Source organism: Palaemon carinicauda, chromosome 13, assembly GCF_036898095.1.
Source record: "Palaemon carinicauda isolate YSFRI2023 chromosome 13, ASM3689809v2, whole genome shotgun sequence".
Taxonomy (NCBI): Eukaryota; Metazoa; Arthropoda; class Malacostraca; order Decapoda; family Palaemonidae; genus Palaemon; species Palaemon carinicauda.
In genome coordinates this window covers 17,034,083-17,055,569 of record NC_090737.1, presented here as the reverse complement: position 1 = coordinate 17,055,569, position 21,487 = coordinate 17,034,083, and the positions used below count along the sequence as shown (strand labels likewise).

Genomic DNA, 21,487 nt, shown 5'->3' with positions numbered 1-21,487 from the left:
CTGGATGTCGTCTAAGGGGACGGCTCCCATCTTCTCCGAGATGAAGAGTTTGCCGTTAGTAATTGGCATAAACTCCGCATACCTCCAGGGATTGGTTTCGGAGCAGGGTAGGAGGTCTTGGACTCTGGGTCGCTTGTATGACCGTCGGGAGGCGGTGAGTCGAGCTTCACGGAGCTCTCTCTCGAGTCTCGCTTCCCTTGCTTTGCCTTGCTTGCGAATGTTCTCCATTAGGGCCGTAAGATGGGCCAGTGCCTTGCTCATGTTGTCCGATGGAGGGGTAGAAGTGGAAGATGGCGAGGGTAATGGCTCCGGTGCCGGCACAGACGGAATGGACTCCGACTCGACATCATCTTCTTCTTCCGTAGGTAGAGTAGACTCCTCCTCGGGATCATCCTTCAATAGATCCTTTTCCATGTCCATGGATACTTCAGACATCCTTTCCTCCTGGTGGATGTCCATGCCTTACAACGCCTCACTGACATCCGTCTCGATGGCAATTTGGACGCAGTGAGGTCCGGGTCGTGCACAGCTTCACTACCTGCTTTTGGGAACAGCAAGGTATGCATCCTGTCGTTAGGCAGATACGGTCCCGGAGAGTTCTTCTGGAACCCTCGTACCCATTTGCGCAGCTTTTCTTGGCTTGTGCTGCATCCCACGACTCCGTTGACTTGGGGTCGTTGAAACCTTCGATCACCAAGGTCCGGCAGATGTTGCAGTCTTGGGGGTCCCAGTACCACAGGGTTTCGGTAGTGATGGTGCAGGGAGCATGAGACCTGCACGCTTTGTGACCACAGAAGTTCCTACTCCTGTGGTTACAGAAGATCACGTCGCACTTCATTTGGGGTTCCTCTTGTAAAGAAAAGAAAATTAAATGAGTATGCGGTTGTTTATCTCATATGATAAACAGGTTATGGAAAATATTAATATTTTAACCATTATAGCTTAGGATAGTAAGCTAGAACTGAAATAGGAAAGAGACATACTTGTGTCTCCTGTCCAGCCAATTGCTGTGACCTCTCCCAATATTAAAGTTATAGTGTTTCCTTATCAAGGCAAACTCAAAGAGAAGGGTTCCAACCTCTAGGGATAGAATAAGTATACTAACACTGACCCTTCTTAAATTCTTTAATATTGTGGGGTAAGTTGTTAACTGATTAACTATCAGTGTATTGAATGAAATCTTTTCTTACAATATAGGACTGGTCTCAACAATAGACTATGCAAGGATACACAAGGTATGTTGGAAAATAACTACTTTATAATATATTCTATAGTTTTCTGTCTGCAGTATATACTATACTGCAAATATACTGGCTACTCTATAATCATATACTGTAGTTCAGCCGGCATGTTGCCGGCTAGGCTAGCACCTGGCGGCACGGTCCGGCCGGCGGGTAGTACCTGGCGGCACCGGTGAGTTAGTACCTGACGGCATCGGTCCAGCCAGCATGCTGCCGGCTGGGTTAGTACCTGGCGGCACTAGTTGACAGAAAGAGAGAAAGCATGGGGTGAAGGGCTGCCTTATTAAAATGTATGTTTACAATAAATAAGGGTGTAAGTACATAACCTTGCTGCATTCCTCCAGAATGAGGGTTCAAATGGAAGGGGAGAATGCATCATTCAAGCTTCCATCCAGCCACAAGATCCGTTGCCGGTCGCTGCCGGTTTCAGGAATGTGAATGGCAGTCCAAGGGAGGACTGAAGAACACTCAACAGAGGGGTCTCCCACCGGCAGCCGGCACAACCTTTCCCGGAGCCTTGCGTCCATAAGGGAAAGACTGAATGACTATACAGCTGCTTATGTAGGAGCCCGACCGGCACCACAATGTACCCGGCAAGCGGTGAGATTGTAGGACGACGGCCACAGGATTGCGATGGCTAGGCCATCGCTAAAGGACAGAGAGGGGCAGGGAAAAGGGTCCTGTATCAAGTGTAGAAGGCTGCGGCAGGATTGCCTTCACTTCCACACAAGGGTGAAAATTTATTTCAGTATCGGCGCCATCCTAGGCGGCAGAAGAATATCTATTCTTCAGCCTAGGGTTTGCCGAAACAGGACTAGTCTTCTAGACTGCAGGGGAGAAGGTGGCGGCATCGTACTACCACTTCAAGTGCGGCCTAGGGAGGCTTAGCCTCCTATGCCGACAGCTCTAAGCCGACAGGGGAGTGACTACTCGCCCTGCTGCTCGGCCGCCGGCAGAAAGACTGAATACTCTGAGGTTCTGTCGAAAACCCAAGCCGGGATACTCGCTGGCAAGGGTGTGAGACAGAAAACACTAGCCTAGTCATGCCGGAGTAAACTACTCTTTGGTAAGACCAAGATAGGGTTGTCGCCTATGGCGGCACTCAGAGGGAAGAAGGGATTACCCTTAAATCTCCACAGGAGACAAGTATCGAGTTATATAATTAATTCTAGGAGATATACTATCTCCCGTTGAATTGATAAAACGATACAAGAGGGTAAACGGGGATAATGTATGAAAGTATACTAAAGCGCATAGGCTAGGTAGCCTAGCACGGGGCGATATCTTGGTTACTTAAATCGCCGAAACTCTAACGTATACGATCTACATAAGGAAGAGGAAATTTGCATGCATAAGTATATCTTTACTAGTATAATTGTGCCTAAATAGCTTTCATAATTTATTAATGCTATTACAACCGGGAATGTCGTTCTGCTAACTAAATAACACATGCATAACGAATGACAGCGCCCATGGCGCCTCCGGTGACCGGCCAAGCTCCATAACACATTGAATTAAACTAATTTCACTGTGAAGTAGGAGCTAAAAATTATACACTGTAAAGAATAAATACTCAACTTTCCAGAGGCAGAAGAAGCTGGAGATTTCATGATAAATCCTCTCAATAAGGATAAAAAACGTTAGATAAACAGGGAAAACCACCGTGCGAAATCGCTACTGAAATAGGAATGAGCGCCATCTTGGATACTTGTAATAGTACGGGAGGAAGGGTAACCTTGATAACTGCTCCCCTTCAGTTTCGCCACTCTTCCCCCTCGAAACGAAAACACTATTCGGGGTGAAGATTGCCATGTGTCGTATCAAGAGATACGTCCCCTGATATTATGCGATATCCTTAAGAGAAATTTTAAGGATATTCGCGCCTGGAGTTAGAATTCTGGAGACCTAAAGGTCAATTCTCTGGGAATATCACTGTAGCCAAATATCCCTTAGAAAGCTACCAATAGGAACCTTCCATCAGGACGACATGGCATGAGCCCAAAAAGTAGTCTAAATAGCAGTACAGTACAGTATGTCATAAACCAGTTCGAATGAACCACTGCAGACTGAAGATGTAACTGTTTAGCTAATCAATGACAGCAAGAATCCTTTTGTCTACTGCACCATTGTGTTCTGTCTTCTCCCTTTCATTTGACACCAAAAACAACTTTTTGTTCCAGCACAAAATACTATGCAAACCTTCCGCTCTGAAACCATCCGATAAGCATTTTTGTCAGGGTATGACTACTCACAACTAGTTAGGGGGGGAGCAAAGTAGACTAAAACCCTCCCACTCACACCAGTACTAGCAACTAACCATCACTTTTATTTCAGCTCGGTAGAGTAAAGACTTAGTCTTTCTCTCCCGCCAAACCTTTTTAACCGGTTTACCGTTATAAGCAACTGTCCTAAAGCTTGATAAAAAGTCCCTTTCTTTTAGAGATGCCTTCTTTAGGGCTCACGGATTCCCTGTGCAAGAAAGGTAGCAAGAGGTCTTTGGCCTCTCCCTCTGCTGCTCGCCCAACGTTCGATCTGTTTCGGCGGGTGCTCGATAATTTTCCCTTTCGAAGGAGAGTCAACCTCCACCAGTTGTTGAGCAACTTTCCCTTCCAAGGGAGAGTTCCTTTACCAGCCACTGTCCAATCTCCCCGCATGCAGGGAGACTTACAGACAGTGGCAAGAGAGGTTGGTTGTCTTTCCCGTCCGCGGGAGAGCCTACCTTCATCTGTGGGGTTTCCGCTTCCGAGGATTCCTCCGGCGGAACCTGGATTCGTCCATACCCCGTCCTCGCTCTTCAGAGCTTGTCGACGAATTATTTCAGTGATTTCTTACAATTCCCACTCACCGCTGTTGTACCCTCAGGGTATGAAACGAGTCTCGTTGTAATTTCCCACTGGGATCCTCGCCGCAGATGGTGACGACTGCCGCCTGCTTTTGTTCCCTTTATTATTATTATTATTATTATTGTTATTATTATTATTATTATTATTATTATTACTTGCTAAACTACAACCCTAGTTGGAAAAGCAGGATGCTATAAGTCCAAGGTCTCCATCGGGGAAAATAGCTACGTGAGGAAAGGAAATAAGCAAATAAACTAAGAGAAAAATAATGAACAATATAAAATATATTAAGAACATTAACAACATTAAAACAGATCTCCCATTTATAGACCATAAAAATAAAAAAGCAAGGAAGAGAAATAAGATAGAAAAGTGTAGCCGAGTGTACCCTCAAGCAAGAGAACTCTACCCCAAGACAGTAGGAAGACCACGGTACAGAGGCTATGGCACCATCCAAGATTAGAGAACAATGATTTGTTTTTGGAATGTCCTTCTCCTAGAAGAGCTGTTTAATATACTATAACTAAAGAGTTTCTTCTACCCTTACCAACAGGAAATTAGCCTCTGAACAATTATATTGTGCAGTTAACCTCTTGAGTAAAGAAGAATTGTTTGGTAATCTAAGTGTTATCAAGTGTATGAGGACAGAGGAAAATGTGGAAAGAATAGGCCAGACTATTCGGTGTAAAATATATGTAAGAAAAAAAATGAGTCGTAACCAGAGAGGCGGATCCAATGTATTTCTGTCTGGCCAGTCAAAGGACCCAGTAGCTTTTTAGTGGTAGTATTTCAACGGGTGGTTGGCGCTAGCCAACCTACTACCTTCCGAGGGGATGACATAAGGCTACTCACCACCCCACTTTTGGTGGGTAGGAGTACTAAGAGAACCTTAGTTTCAGAGCTCTTCTGCCTGACAAAGGTCTGCGAACAGCCCAGGTTGTCCGCCTCCCTTAGTACCCAAGACAAGGGTTTGCGAGACCCACGCCTCGGCTTAGTACCCTTGGCAGATATGCAAGATCCTTGCCTCGCATGAGTACCCGTGGCGGGGCTGCAAAACCCTTGTCTCGCCTTAGTATCCATAGCGGTTTTGTAAGACCCTCACCTTATGCGAGGTTCTTGCCTCGTGCAAGACCCTCGCCCTTATGCGAGGTTCTTGCCTCGTGCAAGACCCTCGCCCTTATGCGAGGTTCTTGCCTCGTGCAAGACCCTCGCCTCGCCAACGCTAGGTTTTGTTCTGCCTTCAACATTGTCTTCGAACTGAATCGAGTTATCATTTCCTCCTCAACAGAATTGACACTCATACGGAACTTTGAGCGTTCCTGCCCTCAGGCGGAAGTTAGACCACCTCCTGAGAACATTAACAAGGAAAAAGAGCCCCGTATGAACCTTTCCGTCAAACTTCAGATAAAGGTTTGACTTTAAATACTGTATGAATTTTCTTCTACTCCTGGCCTAGAGTCAGCGAGCTGCATGGTCTCTCTTACGAAATTGCCTATGCATAGGAATGGGGGCGGGTCTCACTCAGTTCGGTCTTTGAGTTTGTTGCAAAGACTCAAATTCAGTCTGTAGCAGTCTAAGCATTTCCCCTTCTGCCTAATAAGGAGTCCATTGAACAAAGTAAGGGCATCACAAGATCCAGCCATGACCCTTATAGCTCGGCTGTGGCAACAGGTAGAATGGTTTCCGGACCTTCTGCATCTGCTCACAGAGGCACCAAGATAACTAACCCCCCCTCCCGCCCTTCCCGATCTACTCAGAAAAAGAACATGTGAAGATCTTCACGCTTGGAGGTTATTCAGCATTTCTCGCAAGGAGAGGCTTTTCGAAGCTAGTTGCAAGACACACGGTAGGATACCTGGGACTCATCGACTGCAGTCTACCAGTCGAAATGGACTGTCTTGTGGTTGGTGTCTCTCCTCTCAGTGCCTCTATACCAACACTGTACTGTACATCAGGGAGGATAAAAACTATTCAGTGTCGGCGGTGAAGGGCTTTTTCTCAGCCTTGAGTCTTGTCTTTGAGCTGAACAGAGTTAACATTCCCTTCTCGACGGAATTATCACTCCTCATATGAAACTTTGAGTTGTCCTGCCTTTAGTCGGAAGTTAGACCACCTTTGTCGAATGTTGCCAAGGTATTACATTCCCTAAAAGGAGCCCCTTTACCAGCCTCTCCGTCAAGCCTCGGACAAACCTTAAAGACAGCTTTTCTGTTGGCTTTAGCCTCTGCTAATAGTGTCAGCGAGCTTCATGATCTTTCATACGACATAGCCCATTCAAGGGGATGGTGGCAGATCACTCTCAGTTTCTTCCCTGAACTTGTTGCAAAGATTCAGAATCTAGAGGTGGCTGATCCTAGGTTCGTACCCTTTCCGATTGAGACTCTTCGATCAGTAACAGACCATCCTGATCAAGTGCCCCGTAAGGATGCTGAGATTATATCTTAAAGGATGAGAAGAGCTAGACCTCAAATCAATAGGCTATTCATGAGCATGGGAAGGATCATGAAGAGAATCACTAAGAACTTGATCTCCTCTTGAGAGTGATAGAGAGAGCTATGGCTCCTGACGCCTCATCTTAAGGTTGGGGGTTAGCACTTCCCTGGCGTTTAGAAAAAATTTCTCCTTACAGCAGGTACTCCTCGCAGGCAAATGAAAACACCAAATTACATTCATTGCCCACTACCTGTAAGACATAACCCACAGGAGCCTAGACACCATCTCAATAGGTCCTGTGGTGGCAGCTCACAATGTGATCTAAACACCTCAGCTCCCTTAGGGGACAAGTATCAGAAGATCATGAATGTGAGTGACTGGCAACATCTTACTTTCATCTTCCCCTCTCCTGGGGCGCAGGATCCGAGGGACTCTTCACAGCTGACCTCAATTTTCTGAGGATGAGTATCGCCCTTTGGGCGGTCTCTCTACCTGAAAATCGTGTTGTAATTAAAAATTGACGGTTAGTCGCTAGTGCGGGTGGGAGCAGGTGGTTAACCTACCCACTCCACCCCCACTAACTAATGATGGGTAGTTAAACGCTGTATTTTCAAAAACTTCTGCTTGTTTCAGCTTTGCCAAAATAGATAATGAATAGTAAAGAGCTCCAGGTTTGTATTGCTAAGAAAAATACAGATTACTTTCAAATGTGTCATATTAATGGTCTGACACAACTTTGTTCTATGATCAATAAGTACTCTCTGCTAGAGTGCACATACAGAATTTAATGCTGATCTGGAGCTTAACAGTTGTTGAAATTTCATTTTATTCACTCATTAATTAATTACTAATTAGTTAGATAGAATTTTAGAAAAAACACTCAAAAGATTGATAGATACTGACCCATAGAATGTATCTACAGTACTGTACTAATTTTCATGACGATGGGTTCACGAATAACTGAGGAGTAGGCAAACAATGGTAGATACATTACACTACAAGTACAGTACAAGAATGACATGAGTAGAAACTTGACAGGCCTTCAGTCTGTAACAATTAAGTAAACAATTTTTTTTAGTTTGATTATTGACTTTCACTAGTTAGTATGTATATTATTATTGTTATTATTATTACAGTATTAAAAATTTCCAGGGTAATTTAATACAGTAAGATCGATGAGTCATACAGAGCAATTATTTCAGTACTCTCATTGGGGTTGCCAGAAGGGTTTGTTCTTCTTAAAGTGAAAATTGGTTAAAGGAGAAAGAGATCAAAGATATGTAAAACGTAGGTAACAGAAATTAATGCAGTTGGATTTGAAAAAGGATACCTCTGTTTCAAGGCATGTCTATGTCGAATTTTTATGCTTTTTTTTTTCCTTTTTTTAAGATATTGAGGGTTAGTCATTAAAGAACACTAGTTTGTTATAAGTAGAATAGTTTTAGGTGTTGTAGTTTCTTTTTTGTTCTTAGAATTGGCTTATAGAAATATGGAGCAGCTTTCTGTATTTCAGGAAAGGCTTTCCATATTGATCATTACTGTTTCTGTGATATATTTTTGCCTTGTTTGGTAGTTCTGATTGTGAAGTAAGTCCTATATCAAGCTATTTAGCATTTAAATTGTTTTAATTTGTTTAAAATATTGTTGCAGTGAAGAATGGTACGCTTATGTAACATTCTTTTCTACAAGAGCAGCAAAGTCTGTGGTGGAGCAGAAGGGAAAATTGATTTTGGATGGACAGCCTTTGAAGATAAATTACAGTCAATCTTCAAAACTGAGGAAATATGAACTTTCTCTTGGAAAGATGCAAGAGTTACTAACATATTATTTTGGATTTAATTGCTGGACTTCTGAGATAGTTTTTGTAAGTATGGTTGATGCTTTTATTATTATATGCACTGTACATGGGTGTTTTATTCATAAATTTATGGATTTTAACTGGTTTATGATTTTATAATTTGGAGTTGCTCATAGCCCCGCCTACTCTACTGTCAAAAGCACCACTTTGTTCAAGCACTACATACAAACCCTTACGCTCTTCACAGTGGAGATATATTTTGGTGACAACTGAAACTAACCGTAAATCTTTAACGGGAGGTGTAACTGTCCTTCGCTAATTAGTGGATGGGGAACAGTGGTAGACCAACCACCGCACTCGCACCAGTGAGCGAATTAACTGAAAGTCACTTTTTATATCGTTCTCGATAGAGTAAAGACGTAGTCTTGCTCTTCCATCAAAAACCTTTTAACCGTCTATCGAGTAAATGCAACTGTCCTAAAAGCTTATAAAACCCTCTTTCTTTTCAGAGTGCATACTCCGGACTCCATTGCTTCCCTTAGCAAAGCAACAGCAGCCACCACCAGGGGAGTCTCCCGTACTCCTACCTTAGTTGGGACTTGCATTTCTTCCCGCTAAAGAAGGGTTTCCAAGGATGCTACAGTTAGTTGCAGCACTCTGTGTTTCTGCTCACCTTCATTCCTGCAGTTCCGATGTAGAAACAAGAGCAGTTGCAGACTGGTTCCCCTTTGGGTTTTCAGTCAGGGCATCCCTTCAGGGTGAACCCAGAAACTAGCTTAGGAGACATTTCACAGGCAGTATTCGATGCCAACCTTCAACTTGAGCTTACCCAGCTCATTGATGAGAAGCAGAGTGTGTTACCCGGAGATCCATCTCCAGGTGTTTGGTAACTCATCCATCCGCAGGAGAGTTACCCTTCGCTGGCTGCTGATCAGCAGCCTTCCCACTTGAGGGAGGAGCTCCCTGCAGCATCTCCGGCCACTGTTCAGCAGGCTTCCTGCTTGGGGGAAGTGCTTCCTGCTGTGGTCAAAGGTGTTAATTGCCCTTCCAACCCGTGGAAAAGATGGCTTTCGCGCCTGAGTGGTCTCTCCTCTCTGGGGTTTTGGATTCATCCATGCCTCATTCTAGTTCTTCAGAGCAAACCTATTTGGAGCTTGACGACGACAGAGTTAGACTACTGCTTGCAGTTCCTGGTCCTCGCCATCGTGTCCATAGGACACAGCAGAGCACTCATTGCTTTGCGAGGCCAAGTTCCCAGGACCTTGCACCCAAGTTTCAATATCTCGCGAGGGAGAACTTGCTTCTCTGCCTGTCCGCAAGTGCACTGCAGTAGTTCAGCCTTCCTTGCCCTTAGGGAAAAGGAAGGCTTTTCATCTATCTCCATCTGGGGAATGGATTAGAAGGACAGTCTCTCTCCATGACGTGCTAGTTTTGGGACATGCTAACTTCAGCTCGCTGAAAAATCTTTCGCACTGTTGCGCACACAACCACCTAGCAAGCTCCTCTGCCTGATGGAGGTAAGTGTGCTCCCTCAAGTACGTACTCTGCTCACCATAGCGAGTTCGCCTTACCTTACTCACAAGCGCAAGAAGTCTTGACTACATACGTGCAGGTGAGTGCTACCTTACTAGCGCAATCAGTACGCTACGCGTAGGTGGCAAGACAACAAGTACAGACAAATACCAGTATAACTGTAAGCAGTGATGTAGGTGTGCGCACTAGCTCTCCTCATGAGCCCTCGCCTCCCTAGCGTTCAGGGCCGCTTGCCGGCGTTCGCTAGCGCTGGTGAGTACTTGCCGGTTTGCCTCAATAAACAACTAGTTTGCTAGTTCTGACTTGCCAACCTCCTTTGAGAACCAGGCTATTGTTTGTGTTCTTTGCATACTGGGGCCAACAAGCCCTTACATGCGAGGCTACGCTTTTCATGGAAATAAAAGCCCATCTGACACTAAGCGTAGCAAGGTGCCCAGGCAAGCTCCCCTCCCTGAGGAGGTCTACACTACTACATGTTCTTGCTAACTCCCTTATATAAGGGGCTTGTACAAGCTCCTTAGGTGGCGCATGTGTGCTCACCCAAAACGAATCCCTCAGGGGTTATTGCCACAAATGTGGATGGCTGCCGACCACTTGTGGCCGCCACATGCCACCAATGAGTTTCAATAGGCATAATCCTGCTGGGCTATTGCCGCAGATAGGAATGTTTTTCAACCGCTTGCGACTGCCACATCCCACCGTTGTTCGGAAAACACCGAATCTTGGGAAACGTAACCCTTCGGGGTTACTATCTCGGGCTTCTCTTCCCTATACAGGATGGAGAGCTCTTTGAAGCATTCACATGGTGTTGGCCTCTTATCTCTTGCAATCTCACCCCGACATGCCCTCAGGGCACAACAGTCTACAGTAGTGATACATTCCGTTGCAAGGCTATTTTTGCAAGCCTCTAGTCTCCAAGGGGTAGAGTCTGCTTGGGCTTATGTTTACAATCGATGGCAAGTAAGTATTCACTTACAGGGACGCTTTGCCCATACACAAGGTGGGTGGGCAAACACTGAATACCAACGAAGGTTTGATCGCTTCGCTAGCTGCATGTACTTTTTATGGGCGTGCGCACACTCACGAACATGTTAAAATACTACAGCTTGTCAACGATCGATTCATCTGTGCAATAAAATATCGCTTTGGCGCTCACACATTATTCCCGCAATTGACTTCACGAGGTCTGTGAGTGGGCTCATACACGGAACCATGTTCACTATGTTCAGGCTCGTGTTCGGGCACTTACGCGGAGTTAGAGAAGTTGCGATTTCACATAACCACATGCCAGCAAGTGAGCTATTGCTGCCGACAAAGGCATTTCGCTTTTCCAAATGCATGCATTACTCTCACAGGCGCATGCACATCTGTAAGGGATAACAAGGATTATGTACCATTGTACAATTGGAACATTCTATTAAATCATTAAAAATCTTTGTACAGGTAATTCAATAGCAGTATTCCTTGGGGAAAGTCAGCATACGCATAACCCTCCTACCTTCTCGTAACCAGACATGTAGTCTACCCACAAGTAAACGTTTCCTTCATTCCAGTCAATTCTTCCTTACCATTCGAATCGGCTGTCTAAGTATGATAAGTACTTAGACTCCGAAACTTTGCCTAAGAAAGTCTATTCCCTTGGGAGAGAACATTCATTCAGAGCCTATGTCAGTTTTGCCGATTGGAAACGGACAAATATAAAACGCATTCGTCGTTTTTAAGGGTTTTCTGTCATAAGAAGGAGATCTCAGTTGCAAACATTAGCAAATATTGTCTAATCAGTCGAGTTCTGAATGCAACAAATCATTCGTGCTGCACCCGGATCTTCGTCCGGCCTTGGCATTTGCATCATAATATGGGAAGAATTGCCTGCTAGAGGAATTTTGCTGTCTGTGTTACTAATTTATAGTTGGACTCATGCATACATTTCCTGTCTGACAAACTGATTGAAGATATGTCTTAAGTCTCAAGTCTGCACTGAGCACTGGTGAGGTGTGTTGGTGAGCTCCTCCACCTGACAAAGGTCTACGCACAATTTAGGTCGCACTCCAACCTCATAGAGAGTTCGTATGAGCCTACTTGCCCACACATCATGCTTTGGGGTCGTATTCACCGTGGATGTGCATTACCTAAGTAGCACGCATTCACTCACTCACCATCGCAGTATGTTCTGGCAGCGAGACAGGAGGCATAGGTGCTCGTCTCCTTACCTAAGAATACCTATACAGGTGCTCACCGATCCTCACCTCACAGTGTTCACATAGCCAATATTTGCCTCGCCATTATGTGGTTCAGCAATCGTTCTCATTTGGGATCGCCACTTTGGTGACATACCCCACTCTACCTGTTTGCCCTACTTAGGTAGTGGGCGAGAGCATGCTGGTTCGCGATATCGCATAGAGCGTACGCACCTCCCTATGGAGAACTGGTACTGTATATCTAGGAATGAAGATAGATACCAAACTGCACAAAGTCTTTCTATCCAAAGAAAGAATAGAGAGGATGATGCCCATTTTCTGTCGCAGGTCCCTTTGCCAGCATATCAGTGCCAGAGGCTGCTAGGGCACCTAACCTTCTTAGAGAAACTGGTACCCAATAGCAGCCTTTGCATTAGCTTTCTACAGTAGCAGCTGAAGACCTCTGGGTCTCAGCATTTAGACCCTATGAGCATCATGATTCCAATAGGGTCAGAGCAAAAGAGCCTTGAGCTGGTTGGTATCTGTCACCCATCTGCTCAGGGAAGTAGACCTCTCTCCTCCCCCGAAATTGATGCTCTTCACAGCTGCATCAAAAGATTAAGGGGGGCTCACCTGTTGCTCCACTGCCTCCATACATACATATATATATATATATATATATATATATATATATATATATATATATATATATATATATATATATATATATATATGTATATCTATTTATATCTATCTATTTATGTATGTATGTATGTATGTATGTATGTATGTATATCCCTGATTTTCCTGCGAGGTGGAATCGGACAATGTCTAGGTTAAGTGTGAGATCTTGCTCTAAGTTTATGCTTGCCTTGCCAACTCACAATGCTTAGTTCTTACACCTTCGAACGGATTGCCCAGGCCGTTAACTCTAAGAGTTAGCGAGGGGACATGGTGCCTCTAAACAGCTTGTGCAAAGCACAGAGTAGTATCCCGTGTCAGTCACCAGTCAGTTGGTTTTTTGGATTTCCACCCACCTAAGGGTGAGTTGCCACTGTATAGAGCGTAAGGGTTTGTATATAGTGCCAGAACAAAGGACATCTTTAGAATAATTTGAATTTTTCCCAACTATACAAACCTGGAGCTCTTTATACATACTGGTCTGGCCCTCATCTTCCCCCAGGAAGTCCTGTTGCAGTTGCAAAATGACTTTCAGTTACTAGTGCTGATGCGTGTGGGGTGGTTTGTTTACCCCCCTACTCCCCCTCCACTAACTAGCAGAGGGTAGTTACACTCGCTTAAAAGTTTTACGACTAGTTTCAGCTGTCATCAAAACATATCGCTACTGTAAAGAGCTCCAGGTTTGTTTAGTTAGGAAAAATACAAATTATTCCAAATTTGTCATTTTACCTTGAGTCACAGTGTTAGGGGTGTAAGAGTACTACCACCGTACATCCTGCAAGTCGTAAAAACCAACTGATAGGACAGCTGTTGCCTTGCAGTCTTGATTTATAGCAAAAGGCTAAGCCCACTGCCAATAATTGTGGAAACTCCTGCCTTGCAGTTGAACTGTTAAGTGAAAGGTTAGCTCCACCCCCAATAACTGTGATTGAAGACTACAAGGGCATGCAATTTTAAAAACACTCAGCCAAATTATAAACCATGCATGAGGCTTTTAGATATATGAATTTGGCCAGGTCATCTGCTATAAGCATTTGGCAACGGACCCCTTGTAGGGATAACGGTGGGAAAGAAGTACAGATGTATTCTTTGGCTTTATAACCAAGGCTATAAATTCTTTCCTTTGTTCTTCCAGTTTTGAATGGTTGCTTTCTAGTTTTGCTTGTTATTATATAGGCAAGTGAGGCTATACATATATGCATGGGAAAAGGTTGATGATGCCACCAGTTCATGGCTAAGCTGCCGATCAATCCACATTTATATTTTTATATAGGGGCCATGATTGTTTACAATCATCCTCATGAGACAAGTGTAAATCATAAACTCCTTTTCAGTGACAAGTGTCTGCTTTGAAGAGGAATAGAAAGGGTAAGGACTCTTTAGGTGTCAAGGAACACGGTCTCTTTCTGGCTTCATGAGATTATCCATAAGACATGTGCTGTGACAACTGAGAGGGCTGAGGTACCAGCCAGGACCATGGCTTTGAAGTTAATGGTATAGGCCCCACCCTAACCTTCAAGAGGAAGCTTGTAGTCAACTAGGTGTTGAAGGCTGGATTTGGAAATGCCAAACAACCTTCATGGCTTTTTACCTACGTGAGTATACCCACAAGTCCCTCGGTATTTTCTTCTTGGTATTATGGTGGCTGCTCAAATAGTTGCATAGCTAGCCCAACTACCAAACGGAACAGGAACTTGTCTGTGGTAACGAATAGATGTAAGTCTGGGATGGAACTTAAAATGACTGGTTCTTCTTCATATTTCCTTCCCCTCTCTTTAGGATGAAACTAGGTATGACTTGATACTGGTAAGCTACACTTCGGAGCTCCATTCCTTAGAATCTAAAGAATTATTTCCCCCATCCTTCCTTGACGAGGGTAGGATGGTATAGTATATACTAACCCATTGAGTATCATACGCCAGGTATATCATTACGGATCCCAACTTTGGCCACATTCCATTCTTCTTGTATAGGCCAGGCCTTATCAGCCTATTCATTCCTATGACAAACACATAGGGAGTTGTTTGAGTCCTCTCCTTTACTCCAGTTCAGTTCTAGGGGGAACTTCCGATCCACCGATTAGTAAAGGATTAAAGGTTTGTATACGAGTAAAAACAAATTAAAGTTTTTATAAGTAAATTGTATAATTCCTTGCTGTACAAACATGAGTCCTGTAAAGTTAATTTGTTCCGTAACCGAAATACAAACCACGCTATTTACAGAGGGTTTACCTTTTAGCGTAGCTGAAATGACGAGCCAATAGTTTTAACGAGGGTTAATTACCCCCGCGCTAGTTAGCGGGGGGTGGGGAAGGGTAGCTTGCTACCACTCCCCCCTCCACACACCGGTGACTTGCTTCACTTCACTTTTGGCTCGGCGGTGATCAAACGTGTCTGCTCATCGCCCTCGTGACAGCCTTTAATTTTCTGCTTTTTCTTTTCAGCGTGTGTGTTGGTTGGAAGTTGACCTTCAGTTATTTCTTCTATATTATTTACGATGCGTACATGCCCTGGAGTTGCCGGTCGTCCTTGTGGGACTTTCATGTCGGACGTGAATACGGATCCGCACACCCTCTGCCCTCAATGTCGGGGCCGACGGTGTGACCAGGAGAACATGTGCCGTGAGTGCAGGGAGTGGTCTGCCTCCCAGTGGGAGAGGTTTGGCCGTCGGCGTAAGAAGAAGTCCAAGAGAGACCGTTCTCCTCCGGGGTTAGCCTTGAAGGAGGAAGGTTCTCGGGACTCTTCTTCCGCCGCCCAAACCTCCTCCGAAGCTCCCCCTCGTCCGCCTCCTAAGGAGAGTCGGCCGAGTGGGAGCACAGGCCCTTGTTCTGTTTCCCGACCTTCGGTGGGGGGAGAGGGCGTCGCCTCCCATAGCGAGGCGGTTCCCCCTCCTCCTCCGGGGGAGGTTATTGATAATGCCTTATCCAGTGATGATCTTTTACAGATTTGGTCGTCCCTGGGGCTTAAGGGCTTGCCCTCCAGGGTCGCTCTTATTGACCTTGTCTCATTGGGGGCCGCTGTTAAGCAGTCGCCGGCGGTAGCAGAGGTAGACCCTCTGTCTATTGTCGACATCGTGGTGACAGAGGCCTCCGACGTGGCTGGGCAATCCGCCGCAGGTGCTGTTGCGGGTGATGGTGCTAAAGGCTCTCCTCCTCCTTCCGTACATCCTTCGAAGGGGGAAGTGAGTCCTTCGGTCTCGGCTGCTGCTCAGCTTCCTTCTGAGGGAAGTGCTTTGACGGAGACTCCCCTTCGGAGGACCGATGGTCCCAACGATCTTCCCCGAGGCCGCCTTCGCCGTAAGGCTCACCGTCCGCTACGCCACAAGGGCCTCCCTTCCCCTTACAGGGGGACTAAGAGGCGCCTTTTTGGGTCTTCATCCTCCGGGGGGGACTCTCCTCGTCAGCCTCAACCTACAGCTCCGCCTTCCTTGAACCTCTCTGCAGACCGCTCACCATCTCCTGCCAGATCTTCGCCTTCTGGAGAACTCGTCACCCGACGGGCAACGGTCCCTTCGGGGCTAAGGGATCCTTCCCTTACGTGAGCAGTGCTAGCGCACAAGCGCTCTCCTGCTCGCCAGCGCTCTCCTGATCTTCAGCACTCTCCTGCTCGTCGACGATCTCCGGCTCGCCAAGACTCTCCTGTTCGCCGACGCTCACCTGCTCGTCGGCTCTCTCCTGATGTTCGCCCCCCTCGCCAGCGCTCTCCTGCTCGTCAGCGCTCATTTGAGGACCATCGCCCTGCGGTCTCTGACCACCCTTTAGTTCCTGCTGAGCTCCCTGCTTACCATCTGCCTGGTCCTGTGGCTACGCAACATCGTGCTGCGCGTGTGTCAAAAACACATGTTCGCCAACGCGCCAGCGATCTCCCAGTTCCTGCTCGTGAACGCGCCGCGCCACCTGTCCTTTCACATGACACGCGTCGACCTTCTGCTCGCCAGCGATCACCTACGCGCCAGCGATTACCTCCTCGCCAGCGTTCACCTGCTTGCCAGCGCGCACAGGCGATCTTAGTATCGCCTATTCAACAGCGACAGCTAGCGCGCCAACGTTCTCCAGCGCTCCTGAAGGAACATGGTTCGCCAGCTTCTAGCTCGCCATCGCGCGATCGCCCGCCTGCGCATGCTGCTCGCCATCGCTCGCCCCTGCACGATCGCCCTCCTGCGCATGCTGCTCGCCATCGCTCGCCACTGCACGATCGCCCTCCTGCGGATGCTGATCACCATCGCACCCCACCACCCGATCGCCCACCTGCGCATGCTGCTCGCCATCGCTCACCATCACGCAATCGCCCTCCTGCGCATACTGCTCGCCATCGCTCGCCCCTGCACGATCACCCTCCTGCGGATGCTGATCACCATCGCACCCCATCACGCGATCATTCACCTGCGCATGCTGCTCGCCATCGCTTGTCATTACGCAGTCATTCACCTGCGCATGCTGCTCACCATCGCACGCCAATGCGTCGACATGCCACATCGCACCATCGCCAACTTGAGCGACTGCACTCACCAGCTCGTCATCGATCGCCCGTTGATCTACATCGCCAGCGATCTTCCTCACCCACGCGGCAGCGCGTTCCCTCGCCGTCGCGCCAACGCTTGCGTTCGTCGCCTCGGACACGTGTTCATTTACCTGCCCACCCTCGCGCCCATTCGCCTGCGCGCCCGCGCGACCACTCGCCTGCGCGCCCGCGCGACCGCTCGTCTGTGCGCCCGTGCGATCATCCACCTGCGCGCCCGCGCGACCATTCGCCCTCGCGCGACCATCGTTCGCGGCGAATTCCGCAGCCGGTGGTAGCAGCAGGAACGCGTGCTCCTAGACGGCACTCGGGATCACCTCCATCCAAACACAGGTTGGTAGTGCAGGACGAGGAGAGGTTAGTACATCATTCTTCCCCACCTTCTTTTCAGGCAGGTACCGTCGTGTCCACTCCAAAGGATCGCCCGATCCCTTTCCCTTTAGTGAGGATTTCGGACTCTGTGTCCTTGGAGCAGCAGACTTGGTTTGGTCCTCTGGCACGGGCGTTAGTGAGGGTTATGAAACCAGCACTCGCCGGCCAGGGTAGCAAACCAACGGCTGTCTCTCCTACGCTGAAGAGAAAGAGAGGAGTGGACTTCGTGGTGACTTCCCCCTGGGCGAAGTTGGTTCCCAAGAGGTCGGTCATGAAGGTCCCTTCTCCTGCACGAGTACTCTCTCCTTCTCCCGTGGACGAGGCCTTTCCGTCCTCAGGTGAGTCCAGTGGGGCGGTAGTCTTCCCCTCGGCACCAGGGGGGGAGACTTCGCTTCAGGCAGGAGATTCGTCTCGTGAGGAAGGGGCCCCTCGAACCTCATTGTTGGGATCCTGTATCCCTCCCAGGAGGGAGTCCAAGGATTCCAAGACCGTCCCTAAATCCTCTGCAAGGATTCGTCAGGAACCCACGACTACCCAGGGGAATGTCCACGTATCACCCCAGGAAGATTCCTGGGGCAGGAGACTTAGCTGCCAGCCCGCAGGGAGGAGAACAGCAAGAATCTGAACATGCCTTCTGGCAGGTCCTAAGCCTGATAAGGCAACTTAACGGGCTTACGGATCCAGTCGTCGCCCCCCGTAAAGGCAAAGACGATTCTGGATGAAGTGTTTGACGTTCGGAAGGCCCCTAAGACCAGTGCAGCTCTGCCCTGGTCTCGGGGGCTGAAGAGTGCCAGGGCTAGGGCCAACGCTCAGCTCGCACTTCTTGCCTCCTCCAGTCGTTCCACTGCCGGGAACAAGCTCATCCCTCCTCCTTGCCTCCAGCAGAGGAGGTATTTCGAGATCCTGGGTGAGCACAACCTCGCTCTTCCTCTCCATCACTCTGTGGAGGAGCTGGCGAAGGGAGTTCCCCTTGAGAAACTCTCTGCCCGGCAGGTGTCATTCTCGGCGGCAGAGATCCTTAACCACGAGAAGGTCACTAAGTGTGCCATGCAGGCCACTTCGTGGCTGGACTTCTGGCTAGGATCTCTGGGCATCCTATTGCGATCGGAGGACTTGTCCAAGGAGACCAATAGGAAGGCCCTGGAGACCTTCTTGTTCTCGGGCACCCGCTCCATCGAGTTTTTGGCGCACCAGGTTACCACCCTGTGGGCCAACTCGGTGTTGAAGTGTCGCGATGCTGTGTTCGAGAGATTCCATCCGAAGGTCCCCGCCGTAGATGTGTGTAGGCTCCGACATGCTTCCCTTCTGGGGGAGAGCCTGTTTGAGCCTCAAGACATGGAGCGAACGGCTGAGAGGTGGAGGAAATCCAGCATGGACTTCCTCCTCCACAGGGCCCTTACAACTCGGCCCTATAAGCCTCCAGCCCCGCCACAACAGCAGCAACAGCCTCGTAAGGCTCCCAAACAGGCACCGGCAGCTAAGAAGGTGGTGTCTAAGCCCCAGCCCTTTCCAGCCAAGGCCAAGAGGGGCGGTAAGTCCTCCAGGGGAGGCAAGACTCCTAGGGGTGGCGGCCGTGGCCGCAAGCCCTAGGGGTGGCAGTCCCCCTGCATGTCCACCTGTGGGGGGATGCCTTCAACGTTGCGTCCGCAGGTGGCAGCAACACGGGGCCGATGCTTGGACGGTCTCTGTGATCGGCCAAGGTTATCGCGTCCCGTTCACAACATCTCAACCTCCCCTGACAGCGAATCCAGTGTCGTTGAGCTCCTATGCCACGGGATCGGCAAAGGGGCTGGCCCTTCAGGCCGAAGTCGAGACCATGCTCGAGAAGGGTGCTCTCCAGGAGGTCGTGGACGGCTCCCCAGGCTTCTTCAGTCGACTCTTTCTTGTAGAGAAGGCTACTGGAGGCTGGAGACCCGTCATTAATCTCTCAGCTCTGAACAGGTTTGTCAAACAAACCCGGTTCAGCATGGAGACAGCAGACACGGTCAGACTTGCGGTGAGACCACAAGACTTCATGTGTACACTGGATCTAAAGGACGCGTACTTCCAGATCCCAATCCATCCGTCTTCCAGGAAGTACCTGAGATTCTGCCTAGACAACAAGATCTACCAGTTCAAGGTGCTGTGTTTCGGTCTCTCCACAGCTCCTCAGGTGTTCACCAGAGTGTTCACCCTGATTTCATCTTGGGCGCACAGGAACGGCATTCGTCTCCTTCGTTACCTGGACGATTGGCTGATCCTAGCAAACTCGGAGTCGACCCTTCTTCGGCACCGAGACAGGCTTCTGGATCTTTGCCAGGATCTGGGGATCGTGGTAAACCTCGAGAAGTCCTCTCTGCAGCCGTCCCAACGACTGGTTTATATAGGCATGGTAATAGACACCAATCTCCACAAAGCCTTTCCATCAGACGACCGGATAGCAAGGCTGAGGAGGGTGGCGGAACCCTTCCTCAGGCGAAAAGAACTCCCCGCCCAATCGTGGTTGCGTCTCTTAGGCCACCTATCCTCCCTGGCCCGTCTGGTTCCAAACAGCCGCCTCAGGATGAGATCCCTTCAATGGCGGCTCAAGTCCCGGTGGAATCAAGGATCCGATTCCCCGGACATTCTGATCCCAATGGGATCTCTGGAACAGACAGACTTGCGGTGGTGGCTGGCCGACAAGAACCTGCGGAAGGGAGTGAGTCTTCTCGTCCTCCCCCCGGAATTGACTCTGTTTTCGGACGCGTCAAAAGAAGGGTGGGGGGCGCACGTTCTGAACCAGAGGGCCTCAGGCCTTTGGTCAGAATCAGAAAAGTGCCTACACATCAACCTGCTAGAATTGAAGGCCGTCTTTCTGGCTCTTCAGCAGTTCCAACGGTCCCTGGCGGGTCACTCCGTGGTGGTGATGAGCGACAACACCACGGTAGTGGCTTATATCAACAAGCAGGGAGGCACTTTTTCGCAACAGCTATCCCATCTTGCAGTAGAGACTCTGAGGTGGACCGAGACCCACTCGATAACACTGTCAGCTCGCTTCATTCCTGGCAAGAGGAATGTGCTTGCCGACAGTCTGAGCAGGGCTTCGCAGATAGTGAGTACCGAGTGGTCTTTGGATCCTCGGATAGCCAACAAAGTCCTGACTTTGTGGGGTTCCCCGACTGTGGACTTGTTCGCGACAGCCTTGAACTTCAAGCTGCCCCTGTACTGTTCACCAGTCCCGGACCCCAAGGCACTCTGGCAAGATGCTTTCCAGCAACGGTGGGACAACATCGACGTGTACGCCTTCCCACCGTTCTGTCTGATGAGAAGGGTACTCAACAGGACCAGACTATCGGTCAACTGTTCCATGACTCTGGTAGCTCCGCTATGGCATCACGCGGAATGGTTTCCGGACCTTCTGCAACTCCTGACGGATCTCCCAAGGGAGCTTCCTCCACGACACGAGCTTCTCAGACAACCCCACTCCGGCGTCCCTCACAGGGCCGTAGCCTCGCTTCGGCTTCACGCCTGGAGACTATCCAGCGTCTCCTCGCGGAGAGAGGCTTTTCGCAACAGGTTGCGGAGAGAATGTCTCGGCACCTGCGAAGGTCCTCTGAGGGAGTCTACCAAGCAAAGTGGAGAGTCTTTTGTGGTTGGTGTCGTGGAAGGGGTATCTCTCCACTCGATGCCACTATTCCAGCAATAGCGGACTTCCTCGTGTATCTGCGAGAAGAAATGCGCCTTTCTGTCTCGGCAGTGAAAGGCTATCGCTCAGCCTTAAGCTTGGCCTTCAGATTGAAGGGCGTGGATATTTCTTCATTGCTAGAACTCTCTTTACTCATACGTAGCTATGAGCTTACCTGCCCCCAGTCGGAAGTGAGACCCCCTCCTTGGAACGTGGTTCGAGTCCTCGGGTCTCTTAAGAGACCTCCCT

The 21,487-nt window shown here is 48.6% G+C and overlaps 1 protein-coding gene across 1 annotated transcript in view; it reads left to right on the top strand.

The window, feature by feature from the left end:
- Nucleotides 1–21,487, top strand: part of LOC137652192 (RAD52 motif-containing protein 1-like) — a 52,357-nt gene that overhangs the window by 21,689 nt on the left and 9,181 nt on the right. The window contains exon 4 of the mRNA XM_068385408.1: nucleotides 8,168–8,381. Within this exon, the coding sequence (XP_068241509.1) occupies nucleotides 8,168–8,381 (214 nt within the window). The remainder of the gene's footprint in view (nucleotides 1–8,167; nucleotides 8,382–21,487) is intronic.